General features: G+C 36.2%; 1 protein-coding gene across 29 annotated transcripts in view; it reads right to left on the reverse strand.

Moving 5' to 3' along the window:
• KDM6A (lysine demethylase 6A) overlaps positions 1-21,135 on the reverse strand; it is a 141,507-nt gene that overhangs the window by 70,823 nt on the left and 49,549 nt on the right. For 28 of the 29 annotated variants that reach the window (XR_014946574.1, XR_014946573.1, XM_085548855.1 and 25 more), the window contains exon 5: positions 5,985-6,043. Coding sequence is in view for 27 of the 29 variants with exons in the window: in XM_085548855.1 (XP_085404981.1) it covers positions 5,985-6,043 (59 nt within the window). In the remaining 2 variants the exon portion in view is untranslated. Of the gene's footprint in view, positions 1-5,984; positions 6,044-16,548; positions 16,588-21,135 lie in introns of those variants that run through there. The other variant, XM_085548852.1, reaches the window with a different exon arrangement.

Consider the following 21,135-nt stretch of genomic DNA (forward strand, 5'->3'; position numbering starts at 1 on the left):
AAATCTTACAGGCACTTTTCCCATTCCTTATGTCAGAACACACTGATGGCGCAGAACTTCCTCTGGACAATACAACAGAAATGTATGTACCTAAAGCATTATCCTAAACACTAAAATAAAGCTTAACAACAGACCAATTTAAAAAACAAACAAACAAACAAAACAAAAAAAAAACAACCCTAAATTTACACTGTTGGCCACTGGTATTTGAAAATCCATTCCAAGACAGAATGCCATGTTCTAAAAGGGTAAGTGTAGTCTGTTATCAAATACAGAACAAACCCCCACAATTAAGGTGTTGCTGTTTTATGCCATACATGGAATTGTAACCCTGCTCACATATACTCTGTACACCCAAGCCTACATCCAAAAAAAAAATGGGTCTGAAGGACCCAAGGCATGCAAGTTGCTGAGTTGTCTTCCCTCAAAGCTCTTCACTGGTACCAATACTAAAGAGGTAATATAAGCCAATGGCCTGACGAGCTGTCACACATTGAACATGACATGGCTTCAGAGGAAAAGAGCTTCCTTCAGAGATGGCAACAGAGCCATCTTCAAATAGGTTGTTAGACTCCACCGATTACTGGCTGGCCTTCATGCACAGACAGAGCTTCCTATTTCAACCCAAAAGCTAAATAAGAATTGAATTTGATGTATCCAAAGGCTAAATCAGAATTGAATGTCTGGGAGCTCTCAGGTTGCAGAAATAAACAACGGCGGTCTAAATTACCTCTAAATTACCTGAAAATACTTCAGGTTTGTTCTTTATAGATATCAGTCAACCAGCTGTTAAGAAACAACTCTGGTTAAGTCAACTCGAATTTATTTCAATTAAATTAGAGTTTTCAACAAGAACAGAAGAGTTTCCATTAACAAGTGGGAAAGGTTAGCTAACGTTAGACAGAAGGAGAAAGCAGGATTGGAAAACAGACATTACAGAGGATTAAGTGCACCTCTGGGCTTACATTTTGTACAGCACCGCTACAAAAATCCAGGCAAAAAAATAAAAAATAAAAAAATGACACAAATCTATCATCTCCAAATCAAGACTTTCAAAATCAGTACTGCAGCTATCTTCACACCCACTCACCTATACAACAATGCCTCTCACTATGGAAGTGAAGAAAGTAGCTGAAGAATAATTAATAGAATATTAGATTAAAGATTCAGTGAACTCTCATAAGACTTTCTGAAAAGTTTGACTTGCATAGATTGTGAATATAATCAGATCTGAGCCAGGCAAAAAAAATATTACAAAATAGCATCAATTAACTGTTCCAAAGTTAACATATGTGCATTTCTAACAAAATACATTAAAATCAGAATAAGCCTACAAAATGTAACATTCTACTTGATGCAGCTGGAGTGAAACTTTTGTTTTTTTATTCTTCATTCTCTTTCAATGTTTTGACCACCTGTTCCAAGCCTAACTAATAAAAATGTCATGACAACATGGACAAATTTCTATTTGAAATTCATCAACGCAGTTTGAACATAAACAAAACTTATGTATACAGAAGTAATCATTACTGCCATTTTACGAAATGATTTAACAGTCTTCAGATACAATAATTCCGTGTTTATTATGCCCTGGCAGTTGAATGTTGAAACATTTTGAGCAGCAGCCTCCAAAGAATTTATATATAGCAGCAGCTAAGCCTGCTTTCTTTTCCTATTTCTTTTATTATTAACAGATACCGTGCTTTTTCATCAGTCCAAGAGGCAGGTTTGAGACACAATAACAGAAAGTGGAGACAACAAAAGAGAAAAGCAATTACTACTTTGTTAATGGTTAATTGCCACTAGTACATGTAGTCTATGTGTATATTTTCATTTTACATATACCTAAAAGGGTTATTCAGACCTAGCCACCAAAAAACTAAGAACTATATTGACAATACAGTATCTAGACAGATTACATTTAAACTCTGCTCTCTGATTAATTTTAACTGCAGACTAGAGCAACCAGAACTGTGATAGGAGAGAGAAGGAAACACAGATACAGATATGCAAATTAAAGACAACAAGTTATTACTAAAAAACTTTTTAACTTTGATATTATATTATTTGATATTTTTTGATATTATTTGAGATATTTTGAGAGTTTTTTTAACTCTCAAATAATATCCCCCATGGACTTTCCCAAAGCAGGTGTTTTCAAAGCAGAAACTCCACAAACGGCAAATTATCAGTGCAATGTCAATCTCAGCATCTCCCATGCAAACAGCAGCTACTGGACTATTATATCATGTGCTGTGCCCTCCATAATGGTGCAAAGTATTGATATACCTGGAGGCATGCACAGCAAATGCTGCATCTGACAAAGTATGATGTTTGCACAGAAGAGTGGAGTGTTCCCATTAAGGTTAAGCAGGTCCCCAGTAGGGGATTTGCATTCCTATGCACATCAGTCTGTTTGGAAAAGCCTACTCCCCTGATCTTCCCAGGAAGGTGGTGGAGTCACCATCCCTGAAGGTAATCAAGAAACATTCAGATCACAGAATCACAGAATTATCAAGGTTGGAAAAGACCTAGAAGATCATCTAGTCCAACCATCACCAATACTTCCCAGCTAAATCATATTCCTCAATACAACATCCAAACGTTTCTTGAACACTCCCATGGTCGGTGACTCCACCACCTCCCTGGGCAGTGCATTCCAATGCCTGACTACCCTTTCCGAGAAGTAATACTTCATAATGTCCAGCCGGAATCTCCCCTGCCACAGCTTAAAACCATTCCCTCTAGTTCTATCACTGATTACACGAAAGAAGAGGCCAACCCCCAGCTCACTACAACCCCCCTTCAGGAAGTTATAGAGAGCAATAAGGTCTCACCTGAGCCTCCTCTTCTCCAGGCTGAACAATCCCAGCTCCCTCAGCCTCTCCTTATAAGGCCTGTGCTCCAGACCCCTCACCAGCTTTGTAGCCCTCCTCTGAACACGTTCCAGGGCCTCAATGTCTTTCTTGCAGTGAGGGGCCCAAAACTGAACACAGTACTCAAGGTGCAGCTGCACCAGTGCCGAGTACAGGGGGACAAGACAAATTAAAAGAACAAATCTGGCATCCAAGCCACTACATAGACTGTAGCTATTGTGCAAAACTGAAGGTAGTCTTTGGTGATCTACCAAAACTTTCCATTTTCAGTCTAGAAGAAAGCATCACATTATTCAAGTTATAACAATATCTCAGCTATCTCCCAGTGCTTTGGTCTGCTTAAGAAACACAGAATCAACAGGGAAAGTCAGTCATCCACTTTTTTCACTGCTTGATGATAAATGGTGTAAAACAACAGAGCATTGAAATTTAAGATCTGTATGACATTTTTTAATATGTTTGATACAGTTTTTTTTTGAGGTAAAGCCTTCTGTCATATCTTTCTAAAACAATTGCATGACATGTCTTTGATCTGATCACACTATCACAATTTTTGTATATGCTAATATGTATATAAGTACTTTCAGTTCTTACATAAATTGTTAAACAAAACATCCAGTATACAATGATATGTCAGCTAAGATTTAGTACTTGACACTAAGTGCTTCTTTACTATCTAGAGAAGCGTGTAATACTGAACACAGTGAATTTCATAGGTGTCTTGGAGTCAGCCCAACACTTCTTTTAATGAATAGCAGAAAATTCAAAAGCAAAATAATAAAAAAGTATTCGAAAACCGACCTTATTCCTGCTCGCTTTTATATCATTCCTATTTATATGACAGATGGAACATCATCAAACACTTCATTAACCCTGCCTTTTGGGAGGAATATGTACATGACTCTCATTAAAGTCTATGAATATCTAACATTGTGTGGATAATATAAAACATTCATGAATAAAGTACAACAAGCTAAACAACGCCAAACAGAGTTGAGGTCTCTTCTACCTTTGTGAAATACACATATTTGTGTACCTTTATAAATAAACGGAATAGCCGCAGCAAGAAACAAGACAATTTGGCTAGAGCTTTACTGTGAAGGAAGCAGGATTCTCCTTGCAATCTGCACAGGAGAAAACATCTACAAAGAACATACCTAAAGTAAGCAACCTGCTATAAGCTCTAGCAGACTTGTCACAGCTAAACACTCACAAACACACATCCCACTGCTGTCCCCAACTAAAGGAAAAATCACTCAAAGGCATTAAATAATAATAATAATAATAAAAAGGCATATAGAAGCATGAGATTTTATCTGTATTAGATTTTCTTCCTCTAACAATTCTACCCAGTGCTCTCCTGATACCCAACTTCCTTAGTACATCATGTATAATTTTCTTGTATGAATGAAGTAAAAAACTGGATTATTTTACATGATCTTAACATACAGCTCTACGTGAAGTTAAGATATTATAACTTAAGACAATCAATTTATACTCATGTTCTCAACAAGCTTTTTAAAAAGCATGTAAGAAAAATCTGTTTTACTTCCCAGCCATGATCTATCAATACTTAAGCTTCACAACCAACTGATGCTGTTGCTCCATCCACAGGAATGTGCAAAAAAAGTCTGATCTACTAATGGCAACAATCTACGTTGAACAGGTGGTCTTTCAAAAATGAACTACTCTAAATTTAACTTCTTTGACTCACGTAATTTCACCTCAGTTTGCAACCATTTTTACTGTGCAAACTGTATCATGTCAAATGATGAAGCGAAGCCTACATCAGAACAAGAACATTCTGTAAATCAGCCAAATTAAAGATCAATCACAACCTCAAAATAAAATATTCTCAATTTTCCTGCAAACTTTTCTTGTTAATTAGGATGCAACAGAATCACATGTCATGTATAATACATGCCATACATTTCACTACTACTTATAAAGAAAACAATTGAGTCATAAGAGGGAAAAAAAATAACCAAGCTTTTGAGCTCACGATTTAACCGAATTACATTAATTTGAAGAATAAAACCTTATTTCCTGGCTGAGGAAAGGATGGATCTTTTGTCTTACATATAAACAGAAGCTTTTTGATAAAGTAACAGTTTACTGAAGAGGGAGAAGAGATCTCATTTTGTTGCCTGAAGCTGTCACTCCAGGCTTAGTCCAATACGATCATAAACTTTTTACTAATCAATTAATCAAATTACTTTAATTTAATTAGCAGCTGTTAAATGAAGTGTTACTAGCCAAAAGGAAATCACCAAAAATGACTTTAAAAATAAATAATTTAAAATAAATAAATAAATAAATAAAAGATAAACTAATGAATGTTATGAAAAAAAAAACATGACCTAAACACTGCATCTTCTTAACTTTCTTTTCCCCCAGTGGTGCCTACAATAAGTTGCATCTTTCTTACTACTGACCAGGAAAGTCTGAGAATCTCAACAGTACCCCAGTGACCGAGCCTATTCCGCTCATCATTCTTCTCTCAGTTCCAGAGAAGCAAGAGAAAAACAAACCTTCCCACAAAATAAAAAACACCAAAAAAAGCCCTTCTTCCACCCCCAACAGAACTGCAGCCCCTTCCCACTTCCAAAATCCAGCCAGAACTTACAGCTTTTCATAACTCTGCATGTTATGTCAGTTTTAAACATTCACGGCAAAACATTTGTCTGTTCATGTACCGCTGGCTCATGTTTAAAACTTTCGCCATACACAGTGATGGAAAAATTGCTGAAAAGCAGCTAAACAGAAACTTCTTTTCCCAATGTTTTTGCCAGAGAAATGTAAAATTTGTTCACAACGCGGGCTACTGAACACAGATATGAAGAATTCACAGAAACCTGTCAAATCATACCATTTCATTCCCCTTGCTGAATTGTATTATAGGAAGCTAAACCACTTTTTCTGTAGTTGCTTTCCTATTCAAGTAACTACAGTGTCTGCAACAAGCATGTTACAGTCAAACATGAGATCCTGGACAACATGTCTTCTAAAAGCATATTTATATAAAAGTACAATATTTCACACTGACACTGAAATATTCACCTCTTGATAAAACACCACAAATTACACTGTTGGTTTATTCCAACTTACCATTGAAAGGCATTGTAATGGAAGTAGACCAAACCAAGGCCATATAAAAAGGCAGCATTCTGTAAAGAAAAGAAACACGGTTAGAACCCAGATAAACCAATGTGACTGAGCTGCAAGTATTTGCTCACTGTTCAACATTCAATTTCCATTGTAAGATATGCATATTCTAATTTCACATTGAGAAGGATGAACAAAAAAACAGAGGGGGTGGGGAGGGATGAGATGGTAGTTAGAGATTTAAAAAATAGATGAAATCCTCTGTAAAATTTGAAACTAAATTCTGAATTTAAATGCACAAATTTATCTCTGGAGGAGCACTGACAACAATAATATGCAAGTACTTTTACATCAAGAGAAACTAATGCGCTTTGTTCTATTTGCAGAACAGCAGGGAAGCAAATGATGTTCTGGCAATTTAATACAACAAAAATGTTTTATAACCTAAGAGTATACCACAGTTACAGTAATTTACAGTCATGTAAAAATAAACAAAGATGCACACTTTAATTTCACTGTCAAAAGTAGAAGCTGAGTTAAAAGAACCTGAAAACATGCTGAAGTAACTTCTACTTTTTATCTACACAAAAAACACAGACCATCAGCTTCAAATTAAGGGTGGCCGTGTTTCTTCATCATTAATCAAATTTCTGTGTTTTATTTTCTTATTTTGAAGTAAAAAGAAGAAAAAAAAAAAAGTAGCACTCTTGCACCAAAAAACTCATTTTCTACCTTATTTTTGTTTTGAAAGTGACATTACTAAGGAGTTCAACAAATGTTTACAAATAATTATTACTTATTTCTTAAAATATGGAAAAATAAACAAACTGCTTTTTCTCTTGATAAAACATTATGCCACAGTGTATCTATTTTGTTTAGCAGCTATTCTATTATTTACATAAGGAAGTGTATATGCTGCCTATGACACAGTTTCAGGCTTTTCTTCTGTATATTGCCATTTTTGAGAGACCATGAATACATCCAAAATGAAAGGTCTCTGACACATGAACACAGATGAAATTTCCATTGTCGAAGACTCTTCTTCAATATAATCCCTATTCCGCTCCCATTCACTTCTTCAACAATTCAATTTCTATGGAATGTCAGAAAAAGAATCTGAGCCATGCATTAAACCAAACTGAAATACGTAAGACATAACCAATTTTCTCCTAGAAAATAAGTGGTAACCAAAACCTAATTTGAAGAGCAACCATTCATCAGAAACAGAACCTAGCATTATGATTTCAGTACATCTCATTTGTATATTCTAAATGCAAATTATAAACATGGGAAATGCCAAAGATCCTTTCATGATTACAGTTGGATCACAGCTTTAGCAATGGACAGATTCCAAGAAAATGTTTCAGAATGACCAGATACTACAACTATCAGAGTTGTGTACAAAGGGAGTGGAAAGGGAAGCACACAAACAATAAAAGATGACATTCTAATATTACTATAAAACCACATTCCTGTTCCAGTGAACAAAAGCACATTAGGGACATCATGAACACGCAGATCTTAAATTCCACACCCCATGTATTTCCAGTTATCCAAATGTGTTCTGGAAACAACAGACTAGGAATAAAGAAAAGCTCAAAAACCGAACATACATCATGTCTTGGTCTAGAAGACAAAGTAGGAAAATAAGATATTTTCACATGTGCAACTTGGAAACTTACAAAATACAACATACGCCTAGCAACCTTTACTCTGTTCAGCTCAAGCTTCTTTGCAAAACAGAAGTTAACAAAATAGTAGAATGTTATTTACAGACACAACAACTGTGTTTCAAGACCAGATCACCATATCAATTGAGAAAAAGAATAATTAAAAAATCCCTAATCACTACTGCATCACAACTGCAAAACTCATCACAACTACAAAAAAATATGCCAGATAACCAACACTTCTTCAGTCTTCAAAGAATTTAATTTCCTCTTCTGATATCTATTAGAGTTCACAATACAGGTGAGTTACGTACTCAGAATATTGATGTACCTGTTATTCTGATTCAAAGGGCTAATAACACTCAACACTGAAAGTATATGACAAGACCAAAATACAGGAGATTTGTCTAAATGTACTAATATATCAAATTTACATAAAGCTTTCAGGTTGTTTCTGCCTCAGTAAAATAAAAACCCACTATTACTGCCCTGTCCCTTGCTGGTTTTCTAATTTTTCTCATTCTTATTTTCATTTGGCCTTACAAAGCATTTCAAACAGACCTTCTAAGCATGCTAAGCTACCACTGTCTTCTCAATATAAAACAGGGCAAGATTTAAGTCTTTGTAATAATTTACTGTGAATGTAAAGATGCAAATTCTGAAAAGTCAGCATGAACCACATTCATCTGTTCTGAAATACTATAGCTCTAACTGAATAATAACACCACAAGCACTGCTTGTTCATTATTTATTAGGTTTGCCCTAATAATTAAAAAATACCTTTTAATATGATCTTGAAGCTGGATGAGGCTTTCACAAGGACTAGAAGATAACACAGTGGCTCATTATAAGCAGTAGCTTCCCACCAATCATTCAAAATGAGTTACATACAAAGCTCATAACTTCAGTAACTAACTTTTCTGCCTCTATTGCAGAATACCATCAGGCTCAACGTGCCTGATGTTCTATTTGGCAACAGCCAATATCAAAGGCTAGAACAGTTTAACACCTATAAGCACCAAGATCATAAAGTTTGCATTGCAACACGAATTTTTCATCTAAAAATGTACTTTTTCTTGACACTGTGAGATTCTGTGAGTCTGCATATTCTGACTTAAGAAATCTGTTTCCAGTTGACTCTGTTGCTCGCTTTTGAATAGAAGTATACCACAAAAAGCATCTATCCCATGTTTTTCAGTAATTTTTTTTTGTTTAATTTAATCCTTGTTATTCAACACCTTACTATAAATAGCTGCTGATGGAGAATACAGATCAATACTTTTTCCTCCAAACATTTTTTCATAAAGAAATAGAAAATACAGAAAAGATTGTAATAAGACAATTTTCAAGTTCCTCAGAACCTTTACAATTCCTAAGTACTCATTCTAAAATTCATTATTTGGCTTTGTACATCTAAATCTAATTTTTATGTTATCAGATCTCTGCCTTCACATAAACCTGCAAGGAAGTTGCAAACTGAAACAGTCTGTACCTCAAATTTGAAGCTGAATGTCAGTCTCTTTCGTTCTACAGCTATGCCACTAAGAATCATACAAATGAGAAATGCAGTTTCCAAGTTGGTGTCATTTGCATTTTCTACAACCTATTCAGAATGTTAAAATGTTTCATACCAACCACTAGATGGCTCAAATATCTTTTTCCATTTTTATAAGCTTATGTAGTTAAAACAGACAGTAGGGTTTATATTCTCAATTTTGCTACTTACAAGTACTCTTTTATGCTGGGTAAAATCTCAGTTATGCTTAACAGCATGTATTTTACCAACAGGTAACTCAGGAAACAAAAAGTTATCTTTTGTGCCATTTTATGTAACTGAGTTTCTGACCTGAAAAATCTATTGGAAGCCAATCTCAAATGAAGGCACTAAACAGGTTTTAAAATGATTGCACTGCGTAACTATCATACAGTGAAATCATAAGAGAATTTGTGAAGAAGGTATCTACCAGCTGGTAACAAATCCGTTATTTAATTACCATATTAAACAATGAAATATAGCATGGACTTCCTAAAGCAGAATTTCTGCAGATATTTTTGTTGAAGAAAATGATCTAACGTAATGCCAAAAAACACGCTAAATAGAGGATACATTCCACAAAGCTTCTTAGCTTAACAGTGTCAATCCAGTGTGACATTCCAGAAAATGAGCTCTTGTTCTCTCCACCATGGCATAAATTAATCTGGAAGAGACCTGGCTGTGATCCTCCCTGCCGGTAAGAGCAGGCTTTCCAATGTCTATTGTCTGTCTCCAAGGAGTGTATTTTGTTTTATAGAACAGTTCGGTTGGAAGAGACTATCAAGGACCACTGAATTCAGCAGCCTGACCACTTCAGCACTAACCAGAAGTTAAAGCACATTACTGGGGGCACTGTACAAATGCCTTTTGATCACTGGCAAGAATGGAACATCAACGACCTCTCTAGGAAGATGTTCCAATCTTTGACCACCCTCACAGCAAAGAAAATTTACTTTTTTTTTTTTTTTTTTTTTTTACATCTGCAATTAAATAATGCATTTTATGGGAATTCTATTGTTGTAGATAACTTCATCTTAAGACTGCATTAGAAAAAAAATCAGTCCTTCTTGAAAATCTTACTTTAAATAAGAGGTCATCAGATGCAGGTTACATTAGAGAGGAATAACAGATACAAAATATAGGAGTAAGTAGTTCTCTAAAATACTGAAAAAATGTTGTTTCTTATGTTGTTACTGGAAAAAACCACACAGATCTAGAAAATTCAATCTAACTGACTTACATCAGCATCTTATGGAAAAAATGTAAATGTGGGGCTAGTATTAAATTTTCATTCATTTTTAATGAATATGAAGGGAAAGTAAATAAATATATTCCAAAATAGAAGATGAATTTTAGATGTTGAGTGCTAGAAATTTATAAGTACTAAAAAAAAAAAAAAAAAAAAAAACATTTTGATTACAGGTGGAATTTCATGTGGTACTTTGAGCTTTTTTAATGGAAGCGTTATTTAAAGTTACCTGCCTTCAGCATCTCATGTATGCATAGTTGATGTTTGAGAAGTCAATCTAAGTAGCAAAAGAAGTCAACAGTACAGAAAGAAAAATCAGACGCAAAAAAAAAAACACAAAAAACCCCAAACCCTAAAACAATTTAACAAAGAATAATACAGAAGACTCTACTGAAAAATATGCTATTATATGAAAGGTAAGTATAGATCAACTTGACATTTCGCTAAAATCTAATCATCCTCTTCTTAAACACAGAACAGCAAATGAAATTTCAGATAAATGACAGAAGTGTATATGAGAACTATTTGCAGAGGAGACAGGAAGGAGGATGAATCAACGTGTACGATGTAAAAAGGAATTCTGCAAACTTTTAGTACGAGAATAAAAGGGTATCCGCTCACACCAAGGAGAAGCTGTTGTAGTTCAAAATTAATTTGCAGAACTCAACTTTGCAAGGTACCTTTAAATAAGCGCTCCCTAGAGTCATATAAAAGGATGTCATATTAACACAGAGGAGGAGAAAATCTCCATAACATAAAATAGGTGAATTGCTTGTCTTCTTTTTTCCTCTCTTTCTTCTCCTTCAGGCTACTGGCTAGCTGTGTAAGTAATCAAGTTTAGCAATAAAGTGCCCCAGAGGAAAAGATTTTAAAGATAACAACATTGAGAGGTTTCTTATAATGTTCCCTTTTAAGATACAGTAATAGCCAGAATTAAGTAGAGACTCATAGATTTAAAAACATTCAGGTTCTTGCTTCAGTACAGCTGTGATGTTTCTGGAGGCAGTTCAGAGTTGATTTTTCAGAAGTTAAACCACTGACAGAAAGAATATGCAATATCAGGCACAGAAACAGTGATGTAACTGTAAGAAGAGGAATTAGCGAGGGGAAGAAGATTGAGTTGTAGAATAAATGAATAAAGAGCACCAATGAATAGTGAAGAGAAACAACAGAGAGGGAAAGAGGTGTCCTACCATTTGCCTTGCTTGTATTTTTTTGTTTTGTCTTAGAAATTGAAGGCTCTTTAAACTCACTACTATATATACATTCACTGAGTGGGCTGAAAATTTACTGAGGTATGGTCTTCTGTTGAAAAATGATGATTTGATGGAAATGAAGTATTCTGTGGGAATGGTTGGTGGGCTGCCCAGCTGCTTTGCTTTGCTCTTGGCTGCTGGCCATCTTGCCTGCTCCCCCAGCTGCCTGTCATGTGGGCCTGCTGGCTCGTCTGTTGTATCCTATTTTAAGTATTTGTACATTCTAACAAATAAAACACCAAATCACCAATTAGAATCCCAATTAGCGATTTCTAGTAAACCAACTTCTGTCTTAATTAGAAAATCTTTTTCAGTAATAGTTGATATCTAACTAGCAACCATTAATCAATGATCTCATATTTCTCTGCTTTAAATAACAACCTTAAAAATTACATTGTAATACTTTGTATACTTAGAATAAATACAAATATTAAATAGATACATAAGCCATACATCCAAATTATACTATTCAGTCAAGCTACCCATTTTTAAATGTTAATGACTCATGTAAAAAAAACAAAACAACTCAAGAGTTGAAGCAAGTAGTATGATTTTTTTGCCCAAGGCTGATATTCAGCACTTTGTTCCAAATGTAGGATTTTGTTCAGTTTGCAGCTTACAGAACAAACTGTTTTCAACTAACGTTAATGAAGCCTGTGGAAATGACAAGCTTCTGCCTGCTGTCCGTTGCTTCCTTCTGTCCTTCTTTCTCCCACTTGTCTTTGTGTGCTTACACACAAACTGGAATTCCTCTGGTTTTCCTGGTGGAGCATCCTGAATGATGATATCGTGTCCCCACTGACATCTCTGCCAGGCAAGATGAGCAAAAGCTTACTTTAAAGTTGCACTGAAGGGTTAAATCTCTCTTCCCAGAGAAGAGAAGATGATTTGCTACTGGCTGCTTTCTGCAATACACCTTGGTCTGGAGACTCTTCTCCAGCAAATATTTTCTGTGATCCTCCTTGAGATTTTAAGCTTTGAGACGCATTACTTTCTATGAAATTGATTTGACGGTGGCTAACAGGTTCAAGACCCATGCAGCCAGGGAAAAAGGAAAAAAAAGAAGAAACACAGGCAAAAACTGTATTATTAGGAAATCTGGTTAAAAATTCAATGTTAAATGTTCCATTAAACAGAATTCTGTATTCAGCTCTGTTGCAGTTACTGCCCAGCATGGCATGAGGTAAGATTCAAGACAACAGTAGACACCATAGATAGTTTTGCCTTTTAGTTTCTATGGCTGTTTTCCTTTGCTGTTTTTTCAGCTGTCTGATTGTGTGTATTTGTATCACTTTGTAGTCACTCCTGCCTCACTACATACAGCTCGTCCACTCCCATTTTATGCAGAGCGTCTCAGAGCAGCTGTATAATTAATGATTTTAAGGCTTTTTTCCCTTGTGATTCATGACAGTGAATCTCCTGTAGTAAGAAAGTGACAGGGAAATAATGGTGTATCTTGTAAACTCAGTGGGACTCCTATTTTGCTGGAACAGGATAGAAAAAAAAAAAAAAGGCAAATGAAGAATATAGCATTCCATGCTCCCTCTATTTCATCAAATGTTTTGAAGACTTACTGATTCATGAAAATAAGGTTTCATTATTTGTGATCAAGTGCTTAATCTGTTGTATTTCTTATATATCAAGTACATATGGAGCAGCTTTCTAATTGGTGAGAGAGCAACTAGAGATGTTCAAGAATGGCCATAAAAAGACAGGAACCTCTGAGCTACACTGAGTTTACTTAATATACTTAGACTGCTTTTACAGTAGTGCTATTACTAATGTATTATATAATATATATATCAAGTACTGCCATAACTTTGCAGTTAAGTTTACTGCGCCATGAGTAACTCCTGATGATTTAAAATTAGTTAAAAGCTCATATTGATGCAAAACAGTAGTAACTTCTTGAATTTTTTAAAACCCTCTGTGGTTGCCCTGCCTGAAATGCTGACATACGTATATGTGAAGTAAGGAAGATGCTTTTGTCAGTTTTCTTCTCCAGGTACTATTGGTTTTTTTTTTGCAATAATTATCTTGAAAAGATAAAAACCTTGTGGTATTGTGGTTATTTACTAAGATATTAAACTAATGCATCTGTTACAAGTGCCAGAATATATTTTTCACGGGAATAATGACTTCTATATATTAATTGTTTTCACACTGCTGAGCTGCAGGCACAGGACCTTTAACAGTTTTAGACTGTTGTGATTATTCCTTAAGAAACAGAGCCTTAGCAAGTACGATTTATCTAGCTATATTTTAGAAATCCTTTATAAATCTAATCACTCTCAAGGTACCAGAAAATTTCTTGAAGACTCTGAATAAACTGAAGTTAATACCATGTTTGTAATATACTACTTGCAGGATTTTTGTCTTTTTGCAGATGCCGGGAATGTGGAGAACCTGTTGATAGGCAGCTCTCTTTTTTCACCTATGAGAAAACCTCATTTGAACCCTCCCCGCTTCTGCCCAAATACTTCAGAACTGCTCAAGTTCTTTTCAATAACATCCAGCAATAGAACAAGGGATGCAAATTGGAATATGGAAAGTTCCAAAAAAACATGAAAATTAACTGCATTTTCAGGATGGCAGAGCACTGGAACAGGCTGCCCAGGGAGGCTGTTGAGGCTCCTTCTCTGAAGATACTCAAAACCTGTCTGGACTCCTTCCTGTGTAACCTACTGTAGGGAACCTGCCTTAGCAAGGGGTATGGAGTAGATGTTCTCTCTAGAGGTCATTTTCAACTCCTACAACAGTTCCAAATACAGTGAGCCTGTCAGTTCCCAAAGGCCTTTAGTTATTTATGCATAAGAGCCTGAGTGGCACATTTTATACAGTATGTGCTCTCCAGGGAACTCACTATATTCTGAGTAGCGTCAGGATCAACTATTAGGGACCAGAGTGTCAAAACTTCAGCTTTTTTTTTTCAGCACAGAAATAAACAAATTCACATACTTGGAACGTAAAAGAACTGTTATTTTGCTTTGAGCGGGTGGCTGACAGACCCTGTGACTATTGAACATAACCTAAGGTGCAAAATCTTGCATTCCTAGTAAGGCTTCCCTAAAAAGCAGTGGCCCCATGCCCACACGTGTTCTCTGCAGAGCCAAGTGATCTATGCGGCTCACGCTGCAAGTTCCATGAGGACTTGAGAAGCAGGGAAAGCGGCCCTTGGAGTCCTGCTGGAAGCAACTTTAATATGTTAAAGACTTGGATTCCTGGCAGTAGCATGCAAATGGAAAGCAGTGAGTAGTCTTATAAATGTGCTGACCTTCACATTTTTCCATACTCTTCCTTCAGACTTTTGCTAACCAACTGCAAGGAGACCCTGTTGCTCCTGTAATGCTTTTTATTTATAGATTTTTTTCATAGTATGGTAGGATATGCTCCTAAGTTTTGTTTAAATATTGTTAAGCTTTTAATAAACAGCATTATATTACTTCAACTACACTAGCTCTGACATTTCACTTCTCCATGATTGCATAAATAGGATTTCACTCTCTTTTTCCAAAAATTCATTGTAAGTTTCATAGATGTTTTCATTGTACTAGTATAGGCTCAATGAGCTACACACTTCAGTTGCATTCCACTTTTTTACTTGCACATTTGCAGTTGTGGGGAGAAACTACACACTGAACTTGACTGGGAAACAGATCTAGTCAAAAATAATCCTGATTTATCTGGATATTAATAATTCGGATCATTTCTTGCAGCCAGTGGCTATAGCACTCTAGAAATGGTAGCACTGGCAAAGATGTGAGAAGTAGTGCTAGACAGGGACTGGTTCTAAATCAGCAGTGCTACAAAACTATGACAAAACCATTCCTCTACTTTTTCAAGCTGCAAGGTCTCAACTCAGTGTTGGTGATAGGCTGCTCTGAGTCTTTAGTTTCCTCCTCTAGATGATAATGCCCATGAACACTTCTAAGCATAACTTCTTCATCTATTTTTGTCTTTATAAAACACAAAATTTGAATTAATAACTAGGTCTCAGCTGCTGGTGGCAGATCAAGTCCACTACTGGTGAAAATATCTTTACACAGATACAGTAGCTGCACATTTCTAGATTCAGTTTATGATGGCATTTTTTCTGTCTAAACATGAACATTTTTCACAAAGTTGGTATCTAAAAAATGCACCTGTTTTGTAACTTGTGTTGATAGATAAGGTGTTACTGTGGTGATCTAATCTGATGTCTTTATGCCAGAAGCCTTGGCTACGTGTTTGAAGTTGGAGAAAAAAGCTTAACTGTGAATTTGGCCTGGAGAGCAGAGCACAGGCAGTGTTGCACATGTATTTCCATGTGCAGCAACAGAGGGGTTATAAACCAGCTATTTGGGTTAACAGAGACATTCAGTGAGAGGTGGGTTACTTCTTTCTCGATTGCATAAACAAAACAAGACTGAAAAGTCTTCAACATGTGTATTCAGAAAACATGTTCAGTGACACAAAGACCATACCAGCCTAGCAAATGGCTGCAGTCTCCCTTGTCCACCTCAGCTCCTTCAATTAGAGAATCCTGCTGTCTATGCAGCATGCATAGGGTGGATGGAATAAAGCAAGACATTTGCTTCATTTAATTTCATTGCAGTGAAGTGGGAGTTACTACACCAATAATTCAGTACAACTCAGTTTTATGAGTGTATGAGTATTTTGTTAAACTCAACTTCATTCAGAGTTCTGTGTTGGCAAATATGGCCAATCATCCTTTCTAAATGCAATGCCTAACAAAGTGACTCAGGAGTAGAACTATGCTTCTGGATTTAGAGTAATTCAGCAACTCAGTCCAGCAAATTGCTGCTCATCTCACATTTGACTGACACAGTACGGAGACAGGAATCTTTGTTCCACTTACCACAAAATAATCCTCTGTCAACATGGAAGGTCATATTCTTCCAAATAATTGGCAAACTGTCAACTACTTTTTTTCAACAGCCAGAACAGATGAGTTACCATGACAAAGAGCAAGACGATGCTCCAATACCTTGGTGGTTCACTGTTTTCCAGTCAAAGAACAAAGCAAAGTCATTCCTGGTATCTGCACCCTGAACTGGAGACAAGAACATCTGAAGACACACACACATCTCTTAGTTTATATGTATATGCTGTGAGACTGGGGGGAAAAAAAAATTTTAAAAAAAATGACAAGAACTAAAATCCAAAGAAGAGATAAAATCAATGTTTAAAGAGGTTAGTTAACAGTGAACATAAAAAGATACCACATAAATCTGAATTTGGATGACTATGTCAAATACCAGAATTAGTAAAAGCACTCAATACTAGAAGTAAAAAAACAATCTAAAATATCAACTGTCTTTCTTTAGACACTTTTATTTTGCATTACTTCTCCAAAGCAGCTTGTGATATTCATTCTCATTTCAAAACTACTTGTCTTCTTGTAGCATCATGTATCCAGATTTGTCTTGAACTCAGAAATGACATTAATCATCTTTGCTTCAGTCTGCTCTTCAATCTAAGCCTAGCTCAGAAGTATTCTCCAGCAAGAAGTATCTGAATGCTCTCTTTCTATAAGAGGAAGTGTTATAGCCGTCATGATCAAGGAAAGCTTTTAACATCCATGCACAGGAAGGGGACTATTCAGCCTGGACTAGAGAAACCCTTAGGGATCCTGGCAGCAGCCTTCCAGTACCTGAAGGGGGCTTGCAGGAAAGCTGGGGCTTTATAAGGGCACACTGCAGCAGGATAAGGGGAAATGGTTTTAAACTGGAAGAGAGGAGATCTAGACTAGATAATAGGAAGAAATTTTTTACTGTGAGGGTGGTGAGACACTGGAACAGGTTGCCCAGTGAGGTTGCCCCCTCCCTGGAAACACTCAGTGCCATGCTGGGTGGGATTCTGAGTAAGGTCTACTGGGAGGTGTCCCTGTCTACAGCAGGGAAGTTAGAACTAGTAGATCTTAAAGGTCCCTGCCTGAGAACAGCGAAGTCGAAGTACCTACCAAATGAGCTTTTCTTCCAAATTTTATTGTAAGTTCTAGACAGAAGGCTCTGTTTGCCTATATTCTGAGATGAAAAACAGAACTGAGACAGAGTTATAATGCTCCATTATGAACTAGATGGATGACTTCACTTATGTTATTATATTTTTATGGATTTCAGAGACAGAACAGGATAAAGTGTGCTGACATCCTTATACAGCTCCACAGAGTAATTTGCTCTAGACATCGTTCAGTGATTGTATTTCATCAGAAAACCATCCTTGTTTTCCAAAATGGAAATAGTATGTCACCAAATGGAAATGTAACTCAAACTCCTGAGTAGGTAGTGAGTGATGGGAAGCTTAAAATAAGAAATAAAAAATAGAGTAATATGAACTTCTAGAGAGTTACTGTGGAAGTTATGGTTCAGAGTAACTTCATTCATTTTCAACAATTATTTTAAGTCTTCCCCTACCAAGGATACATTCCCCAACCTCCAGCGATTTGTCGTTCAGAGGACTCTAAAGCCAAATAAAATGTCTTAGTATTTGATTCCTCTTAATGGATTTTTCTTCCCTGAATTTGTCAACTTGCGCTTTGAAATCATTAGAAGTCTGGAGCATTATGCAAAACTGACGCAACTTTCAACAAAACCAGAAGCTGCAATAAGCCAAATTTCCTGCAGCTCAGTTAACAACAGAATATAAAACACCACCATCAGCATCAGTTCTGTTGAAAGAGATTCCTCTTTCTCTGCAACCATTATAGATTTCCATCCCTCAGTTATAATGAAAATAGTAATAGCAAACTACAATCAGTTTATGTTCCTCATTCCAAAAATAACAATCAAGTCAATTGCATAGATGACTGAACACCATCCCCCAACACACATCTATTTTCTTTTAAACATGTATCAGATGCTGCTTTTGCTTTATCTACTTCTTGTACAGTGCTTACCATGGCCGGAATACTTTTTCCAGCTATCTTAGTTTCATTAAGAGTTCACAAAGTTGGGAACAGATCTTTGTCCAGTCCCAAGAACCAGAGCCCATAAGATTAATAAAACAAATGGATCCCAATTTCACTGGTAGGGAGAAGAAAAACAAGAAAAATCCTCAAATCAAAACAACAATCACATAACTCACAAACAAAACATATGTTATACAGCATCTATGTAGTTATGATATCTAATAATAATGATATTGTTATCTTTCTGATGAGCCTGAGAATTCAGAAAGAAGCACCTAGAATAATTCCTTAAATGATGGGTCAACGGAGAAAGAAAAAACTCTTAGCAGTAAAGCTAAGCAAAGATGACTGAATGAGTAAGGAAACCAGGAACATTTCTTTTGTCTGATTTTAACAGATAAAATTTAATCCGATAAAATTTAAGTCTTCCAGCCTAGCAGAATAAATACCAGGCTTATGAAGAAAAAACAAAGTGGAAGTTCTTAACTGCCTGCTATTTCCACCATATCTGAGATGTTACATCTCTCATCCCTGGAAGTGTTCAAGGCCAGGTTGGATGGGGCCCTGAGCAGCCTGGTCTTGTATTAGATATGGACGTTGGTGGTCCTGCATCAAGTCGGAACTTGATCCTCAAGGTCCCTTCCAACTCAGGCCCATTTTGATTCATCAATTCCATTATTGCAGTGAATGAGTCAAAAAAAAAAAAAAAAAAAAAAAAGAATAAAAAGACACAGCAGGACAAATCACTTGTACAAAATTAACTGATATTACACTGTAACCCAGCAAAGTGGATATGGGCAACAGGCTAATATTTCCCCAAATTCTTCTGAATACCACCAAGTCCCTATTCACTTAGTGCATCTTTTCAAGCTACATAAGAACAGGTGAGCAAGTTCTCTAAGTAGCCTCTTCTCAACACAAATTTAGAAATACAGCACAAAGAATGCGAAGACTCAGTGGTTTCAGCGCTGATCAAAAGGTGCACTACAAGAAGGTGAGAAGGCACAAGAGACTTGCTGAGCCAGTGCAAGAACCGATTCCCATTTCTTCATTAGACATCCATCCTTCTGACATTGCTTCAGACAGTATGGTCACAATCAAGCAGCTCTAAAGAGCATTTCATATGATTTGCCTTTTCTTCAAAATGGGAGACTTATTAGCATCACATTACTCACAGATTCTTTAAGAGAATCCAAGCTCTGCATCTCCAAACCTTCCCACCCATAACTTTCTCCATCTATACGCACTACATCCACTTGCACTTCTATCACTCCTTCCCAGTCCCCACAGAAGAGAGATTTTGAGGTCTGTATCACTCTGAAAAAAGGAAGCAAACAAGGGGCTGAAATATTACCAAGGTAACGCTGCACTAAATGCAGCGGCAGAACACTTTCATCAGATATCTGCTTGACAAAGGATTACAAAAATCAGAGCTGAAATTTCAGTTCAGGAGAGTTATTTGTGTCTAAATCTAAAGAATTTTTTTTTTCTCTTAAAGAAAGAATGTAAAAATATTTATTTCCAAAGAAAAGAAATGCTATTCGTTATTGAGACACAACATCTACTTATGTTTCAGCAGGAATGTACAAACTAGAAAAAGTGGAGCGCGTGTTGTTTTTACCTTTTCTATGCAACTTAAGAGCAATCAAATGAACATATGAAGGAATTCTATTACTTTTATGGTTCTGCAAACAACGCAATACTTCTGAAATGGCAAACATCACAGTCATTGTCAATATACTTAACAGTCAAATAATGTTCTCGCCTACTGAAGACTTGTCCCCCATTCAAATCAGAGCTGTTCTACTCAACTAAACGTGCCTCTCTCCCAGCAATCTAAACTGATGAGTTTCTTCATTGACACACTTCAGTATGTCTCATTCTACATTCTCATCATAAACTGCAGAATGGAAGCATGCTATTATTCTATCGGTAGATGAAGGATGACAGGTTTTTAATGCACAAAGGAAAGTTTTGCAATAGGAGAATTCAACACGCATGAAAAGCTTTACTGAAGGTACTTTTCCATCAACCCTGATGATACTTATGTCATTTCCATCCAGAATATTTGGACACCTATACAGATCATGCATATGGGGGGACAACAGCATTCCTGCTGAAATTCCAGGCTGAAGCATCACCATTAAAAATGTTGTATTATTTGGAAACTGATATAATACCTAGATGGGGGAGGGGTTACTCTGATATGTTGTCTTGCCTTCTCCCCCTCCTGACTCAAGCAAAGTTTCTCTTAGCACCCAGAACATTAATGGTAAATCACAGATTTCTTGGAGTGTTTTTTTCTTATTCTTATTTAGTGCAAATGCATAATATTTCAGAAGTATAGCAACATGTACACTCCACAAAGTCTAATACCTGTTGTGACCCAAACAGGTAAGTGGTTAAGATATGTTCAAGGATGGATTCCTCAATACAGTTACAGGGGCAATTTATCAGATTTACCTGGAGGTCAAAAGCAACATGTCAAAATGTATTAGTTAAATTGCCTGTCTCATTCTTTTTCAGACTTTACAC

Source organism: Coturnix japonica, chromosome 1, assembly GCF_054131305.1.
Source record: "Coturnix japonica strain WE chromosome 1, WE-NBRP24, whole genome shotgun sequence".
In the NCBI taxonomy this organism is placed as follows: Eukaryota; Metazoa; Chordata; class Aves; order Galliformes; family Phasianidae; genus Coturnix; species Coturnix japonica.